General features: G+C 33.5%; 1 protein-coding gene across 2 annotated transcripts; it reads right to left on the bottom strand.

The window, feature by feature from the left end:
* Positions 1 to 639: 639 nt before the first annotated feature.
* LOC110870322 (MLO-like protein 1) lies at positions 640 to 5,702 on the bottom strand. 2 transcript variants are annotated; one of them, XM_035975138.1, is made up of 14 exons: positions 5,550 to 5,702; positions 5,415 to 5,472; positions 4,907 to 5,121; positions 4,388 to 4,504; positions 4,239 to 4,299; positions 3,819 to 3,912; positions 3,646 to 3,721; positions 3,327 to 3,415; positions 2,901 to 2,950; positions 2,495 to 2,535; positions 2,197 to 2,406; positions 2,037 to 2,104; positions 1,100 to 1,160; positions 640 to 1,011 (listed from the first exon to the last, which is right to left on the bottom strand). In XM_035975138.1, the coding sequence occupies exons 1-14, from the start codon at positions 5,670 to 5,672 to the stop codon at positions 841 to 843; spliced, it is 1,434 nt and encodes a 477-aa protein (XP_035831031.1). In that variant the 5' UTR covers positions 5,673 to 5,702; the 3' UTR covers positions 640 to 840. The 2 variants fall into 2 exon arrangements, with proteins under 2 accessions (XP_035831031.1, XP_035830885.1); XM_035974992.1 differs by lacking the exon at positions 3,646 to 3,721 and having other exon boundaries at positions 3,818 to 3,912.
* Positions 5,703 to 6,925: the final 1,223 nt, after the last annotated feature.

The following is a 6,925-nucleotide window of genomic DNA, read 5'->3' as shown; positions in this document are numbered from 1 at the left end:
CTAGACCTGAGAAAACAAAAAGGAAAATGGGATGTGCAGGATTCCTTTTATAGAGTTGGGATGTGTTAGATTTGAGAAAAAGAGAAAAGGGTAACCAGATGTGTTGGATTTTTCTAAAAAAAATCATTTTTATATAGCTATACTATATTCAAATTAGAATAAAAAATTATTAATTTATGGTGGGGGAGATTTGACAAAAAGTCAACAAAACTAGCTATTCCAATAATACCCTTATCCTCCCTTTCCCTACATTTTCATCTCAATCGTTATTTAGAAAAATGAAAGGCTACAAATTGGGTGTTGGTCCATTGTCAAAGACAACTATTTAAACACTTTGGGAGGGGCAGATATTAGGTTCAAGTCCCACAGATATCAAGGAATAAAAGAAATTTGTCATTTAAAAATATGATAGGCTAAAAAAACTTCTTATCATACTTAGGCAAAATTAACTTTTTAGGCTAAAAAAAACTTCTTATCATATGTTTACACTACAAAAACGATACAGAGACTGAGTTGATACATTAGCTCCGCCCCTGATGATGTTGGTACTTAATTGAGTTCAATTGACAATGCCAAATTTTCAGTGCAACTTGAACCCTTTTCTTCCCCAAACATAAAAAGATTTGAGTTTTATGGGATTTATTTAGTTATGAGATGAAACAAAAAAAGAAAATTCAAGGATGAACAAAAAAGAAAACAAAGTGTGCTTAATCCTTTACATGAGGATTACTATAATTACACCGTAGCAAAACCAGGTTCAAGACTGACCTAACTTAGAAATTACTATAATATCATACTCCATGAATCACTACATTTTTAAGGCTGTTGGTTCTGATTAAGTTAACCAATTTGAATACCCTTCAAAGCAGATGTGGAGGCAATTGGGCCATCTTGGCCCGAGTCATTGGTCGCACCGTTATGGGTCGTCTTTTTCTTGGCGTGTTGAGCCCAACCCACAACTTTGGCTTGTATATGCTCCTCAAATATTGACTTCTTAAAATGTGTTCCCATCTAGAATTTGGTCATGAAAAAGAATCACAATTCTTTGTTTAAAAAACATTATTAGAAATGATATAGATTAAATGTTGAAATGAAATACCTGTGTCACAAGAGCATAGAGTGGTAGAGTGCTGTAACTGCACAAAACCTGGATAAACACCCTGAAATAAAACAAAGGTGTAAGCGGGTTTGGTGTGAGGCGGTTCGGCACACAAAACCCGGTCTAAGATAAGGCCCAATCCCTCGGTCCAAAAAAAATATGACTTTTTAAAGATATAAAAGCTTTTATAACAATTTCAATTCATGAAAAGGAGAAAACAGATTTACAATTATTACATCTATCTATACTATATAATAAAAGAAACCTGTTTTAGGACACTTGTCATTCTCTCATTTAATTGATTAAAATTATTAATAATACTAATAATAATAATAATATTTAATCTAATCTAATACAAATAATAATAATAATATTTAATCTTATCTAATAAAAATTCTTATTATTAATTCAATAACCTATTGTTAAACTAAAACTTCAATAGAATCTTAAATCCTAGCTAAACAAGTTTCAAAATTCATAATAATATCCAACATTAGAGTCGTCTTATCGAACTCTACTCTACGACATTAATTAATATGTACGAGTTGATGGGTTACATTTATATTAACTCATTTATGTCAATATGGTATGTAAATGTCTCTGTCTTTGTTTTGCATTTACAGGAAATATCTATACTATATAGTTTAAATTGTTCAACCCGTGTAACACACGGGGAACTAACCTAGTTACGTATAATGTTAACTCATAAGAAGATTAAAATAGTAAGAAAATCTGTAGAAGGCTACAGCCTACATCTGTAATAACATTATTGGTCCCAAAAAAGATGGATTGTATGCTTTTTTGGGGCAGGCCCAAGATTGATTGTGGGTTTTATGGTTCGGGCCCAAGACCGATTGTGGGTTTTTCTGGGTCGGGTCCAAGACCGATTTGTGCATACGTATCTATACAACCAATGTTCACATAACAAATCACTTACCCGATGATCAGCCGGGGGATAATGTAGCTCACCTTCCCCATTATGCATGAGTCAAAGCCATATTGAGCCTATTATCAAAATTGAAATGTAGTATAATGCCTATAACTTGATAGCGTTTTCTGCGTATCTTTATATGTTTATGGAGACAAAAGAAACGTACCCAAACCCAGAAGAAGAATGCGAACTCAAATGCATTTTGAAAGAGGATAAAATGGATGAAGAAAAGAACGATTTTGGGGCGTTGAAACCAAAAATGATCATCTGACGGATGCACAACTAATTCGCCTTCTATGGCAACATGTTTCTCAGCAACCTCATGAGCTAACTGGATTATTATGTGCTCCAGCTTTGTTCCCACAGCAAGTAGAAGCTGGTAAAATTAAAATTAAAATTTAGAAAACAAATGATGATTAAAGGTAGTAATTGACCAATGGCAAACTATGAATTAGGGTACTTACAAAGAAAGGGATTAATGATAACCAAAAGTATAGTTCCAAACCTGAAAAACAACGAAAATCATGATGGTATGTTGTTTCATAATGGTGATCATTAACATGCTCGTAAAATCGTGAACAAATTAAGGTTTTTCAGATAATAAAAACTAATATCACTAGAGGTGGCAACGGGTCGAAATGGATGATTTTTTTGTCCAAAATATTAAAAAAAAATATATATTTATCTTGGTGTGTCAATATAAGTATAATTATCATTGTATAATATCAGTAAAAAAAAAAACCTTTTTGACCCATTTCATTTTAATTTTTTTTTAGCTTTTGTTTTACTCCCTCAACATTTGAAGAGAAGGGAAAGAAAAGTTTCTACAACTTTGAGAAATGGTCAATAATGTAAGATGATGTTGCATACCGTTAACGTTCATAAACAAGAATAAGACCACGAACACCCAAAGATACCAGCTGCAACAATTAAAAAAAGATCCTTAGTTATTCAAATGAACACATAAAATGATAATCATCAAATACTTTGACTTTTAGGTGTCAAAAGGGGTGGCTTTTTAACTTCATAAGTGTCAAGAATCATATGACATGTGATAGTAAATCTTGATGAAGACAATCTACTATATAAAGTATATTGCACTATAAAACTTTGGATATAAAAACTAAAACAAGTTATAGAACCTACTAAAAGTTTAATTTTGGGCGGAACCACAGGGTCCGTTGATCCTCCGGTCCACAGTTTTCTTTCTAAATCGAAAGTTTTTTTCAAAAGAAAAGAACTTTGACGAGGCCTAAAATAAAAAAAAAAAAAAGTAATACGTTTGAAATCACTTGCCTGATTCCAACCACTTTTTTAAAATCATCTTCTAGCGCTCGGATCATGTATTTGTGAAAATTGAACTTCGGGTTTGCCTTGCAATGGGTCTACAAAATTAACAAAAAAAAAAAAAAAGCATAGATGGACTTTAGAAAACTACATAAAGAAAATTAGAACCTGTAGAGAGCTTTAAAGATAGAAGCGGTTACATAATCATTTTGTGTACCATATTCAAACCAGGCGGTACATATGCATTACACAGTTATCGCAGTTCTCAATATATTAATGGTTCTGAGTTGAACGCCCCTCTCTCTATATATAGGATTCAGATCCTTACCGTAATAAATCCCAAACGCAATGCTACATAATCTGACTTGGTGACAGATCCATAGAATTGCTTGAAGAAAGAATGTTGTAATGTTCAACGAAAAGATCAACAATAATAAATGGTAATTTTCTGAGATGCACCTATATATATAATCACTCATTAGTATATGATAGTAACTTACCAGCCAACCTCGAATGGTTGATCGTTTGCCGATACCCAGAAAACGGTTCCTAATAAAGTCATTATCTTTAACTTGTGTGACTTTATGCTTTAAAACTGTACATTAATTACAACAATTAGAAGTAATTAAAAAGTTAGACACTAAACTCATTATATTCATAATCAGTGTAAATTTATAGAAAATGTTTACTAAATTCTTGAAAATTATAAAGGTTAAGGAGTTCTTTTCGAAACCATGTGTACAAGAACTCTGAAAACCATACTAACCTTTTTGCTATTTCTTATATAAAAAAAAATTGGTTCAAACCAATAAAACTTGCTAGTCCAGCCGACCCACCTAACCCGCCCAATTTTCTTTCACCTTTCACGAAACCATAGTTAGTTGTGCGACATGAACCTAACTGTGAACACCTCACCCTTACCTTGTGATGCGTCAAAGTTATCTTTCGCGATAGATTCTTCCCATTGCTTCCATTGCCGTATCTAAGGCATGATAATAATAATAATATATCATAGGGTTAAGTAACAAAGAAAACAGAAAAAAATTAGTTATTGTTGAATTTCAACGAACCTTAGTCACTCCAAATACAACAGTAATGACAGAAAATGTCACGTGCACAACAGCTAGGACAAAAATAAATATGTGTAGATGATGCAACGCCTCCAGGGATAGAAGAGGGACCTTGTTCTGTAAAACCATAAAATATATATAAATTTGCGACTAATTACTTATTACCGTAAACATTTGTGACCGCTTTTAGCGACCAATATTTCATTCTTAAATTAGAGACGAATTTGTGACCGTAGATTAGCAACTAGTTAGCGACGGCTTGTTTATTTTTTTCTATTGTTATTTTTGTAACTGATGTGGTTTTTTGTTTACTTTTTGTTTTAGTTTTTCAACAGATACTATTCTTATTTTTTTATTTATTTCAATATCATTTTTGCGACTGCTTTACGACAACGTATTATTTTTTAAACCCCTTTATTATTTTTCCGACCAAGAGGGATTGGTCACAAATTTTGCTGCTGTTTTGCTAATACCAGCTGTGTAGTACAGTACATGATTTATATGATCAAAATTTGTTACCTTTGAAGCACAATAACCCATAGTCGTTGCTTCTCCCGCAAGTAAATGACGAATATGAGACGTACCCTTGAGGGGTTTAGGATATGAAGCCTTTTTTTTGTCACTCAACGAGCATGGAAGAAGGTGTTCCATTAAACTCTGGTTTACACAAATCTTGACAATTCTTGATTGGAAAACGGTTAATAAAAGAGAAATAAACCCCAAGAGCATTAACTCTGCACACAAAATAACAAAGAAACGTGCATTATAAAGCCTAAAAATGAAATAGTTTCTAGCTGCATACAAACACTACAAGTCACAAGAAATATTTGAGTGAGAAACAAATATGTCGAAAATCTATTTATGACGGTACAGTGATCTGTTGGCAAAGGTCCATCGACAACTTGTGTTGATAGATCACTGACAAGCATGTCCCCGACGTATCATCGACAAAAAGAGTTACCACATCACCGACGACTTAGCGACACTGATGGAACTTTCACTAAGTGAAAGAAAGGAATATAAATACCTTCTTTGATCTTTTGCAACGCTTCAAATAGCGGCTTTTGACCTGATTTCTTCAGTTTCTGAAAGAAAAAAAAACGGTTCAACACGAACAACTTTACTTCATATCAACAAATAATTAACCGATCACCAAACAAACCTTGCCGGTGTAATGGAGTAGACGTTCGACAGCTAGAGAGATCCCGACGATAACGGTACAGATGGCAGCGACAATCCATGTCGGTGTAAACTCTAGGGAGTTGCCTTCTCCACCACCCGCCATGAATTCACTTCAATCTACACAAAAATTCGAATTTGGTATGTGGATAGTACGCTATGTATCATGATATATATATATATATATATATATATATATATATATATATATATATATATATATATATATATATATATATATATACATACATACAAGTGGCAACGATGAGTTTACTTACGTCTTTGACTCGTTGATAACTAAACGAGATATATATATCGTTTAGTTATCAACGAGTCAAAGACGTAAGTAAACTCATCGTTGCCACTTGTAATTAGATTCTATGAATGTTCGTTTAAGTCACACTATAGTGACAAAATTGCAATTGGTACAATTGTTGTCGCTATTAATGCCATGTTTCGGACTCATCGTTGCCACTTGTAATTAAACCCTATGTTAGTTTAAAAAAAGGGTAGTTGCACGGTACCCCTGACCGCGGAAGGGATCTCCCTTCCCAGTTCACCACCCGACAAGGATCCCTGGCGGCAAATACCCATAGCCATCAAAGAGGGGTAAGAAACATGTTTCGAACCCGAGACCTCGAGTGTCCTCGGTCCGGCTTTAAAGCGGGTGTCGGTGGCCACCAAAGTGGCACTAATGGGAATTGAGCTTGGGTCTCCATTGGAGAACCCAAGTCACTCCACCACTAGGCCACTTATGATGGTTAGTTTAAGTCACACTATAGTGACAATATAGCAATTGGCACAATTGTTGTTGCCATTAATGCCATGTTTCGATGTTACTTCTTAAAATATCAAGCACTTGGCTTTTATTAAGTGACCAACCAATATTGACCAGATCTTTTTTTTTTTTTTTTTTTTTTGATAAACTATCTACTTGGTCAATTTGGAACTTTCAGCGTAAATGGGCGTAACGATAAAAGTTTATGATCGAAAAATAGGTTGTAATATCTGCGACAGAAGTTAAACCATTCATAAATCGGTCATTATTTTATGACTGTTTTTATATGTTTCTAAGAAGTTGAAACTAAAAATAAACGGTTTGAATTTGTCACTAAAATCAGTTGCTAATATGTAAAGGAATAATTAAAAACAAAGGTGAAGTTGGTTTAAGTCGATCACAAGTTGGTTAATCTTCATCAAACATAACATGGTTACCATTGGTTAAATGTAGTAATAATTGGCGTATTAATATATGTATGGCCACTGAAGACATGCATGATCCATCATGGCTCATTAAGTCAATCGTAAACGAACATAGTCGAACACTATAATAATTGCAATAACCGAGCATAATTAGTA

Source organism: Helianthus annuus, chromosome 1, assembly GCF_002127325.2.
Source record: "Helianthus annuus cultivar XRQ/B chromosome 1, HanXRQr2.0-SUNRISE, whole genome shotgun sequence".
Classification (NCBI taxonomy): Eukaryota; Viridiplantae; Streptophyta; class Magnoliopsida; order Asterales; family Asteraceae; genus Helianthus; species Helianthus annuus.
The sequence above is the reverse complement of the archived record's forward strand: the minus strand, read 5'-3'. Positions and strand labels throughout refer to the sequence as shown.

Excerpts from the sequence above, each read along its gene's own strand:
- LOC110870322 (XM_035975138.1), bottom strand. The coding sequence starts at position 5,672 with ATGGCGGGTGGTGGAGAAGGCAACTCCCTAGAGTTTACACCGACATGG. Across the intron at positions 3,913-4,238 it reads TAACTTTGACGCATCACAAG|TTTTAAAGCATAAAGTCACA; the intron begins GTAAGGGTGAGG and ends ATTAATGTACAG. Across the intron at positions 2,536-2,900 it reads CTTGTTTATGAACGTTAACG|GTTTGGAACTATACTTTTGG; the intron begins GTATGCAACATC and ends GTTGTTTTTCAG.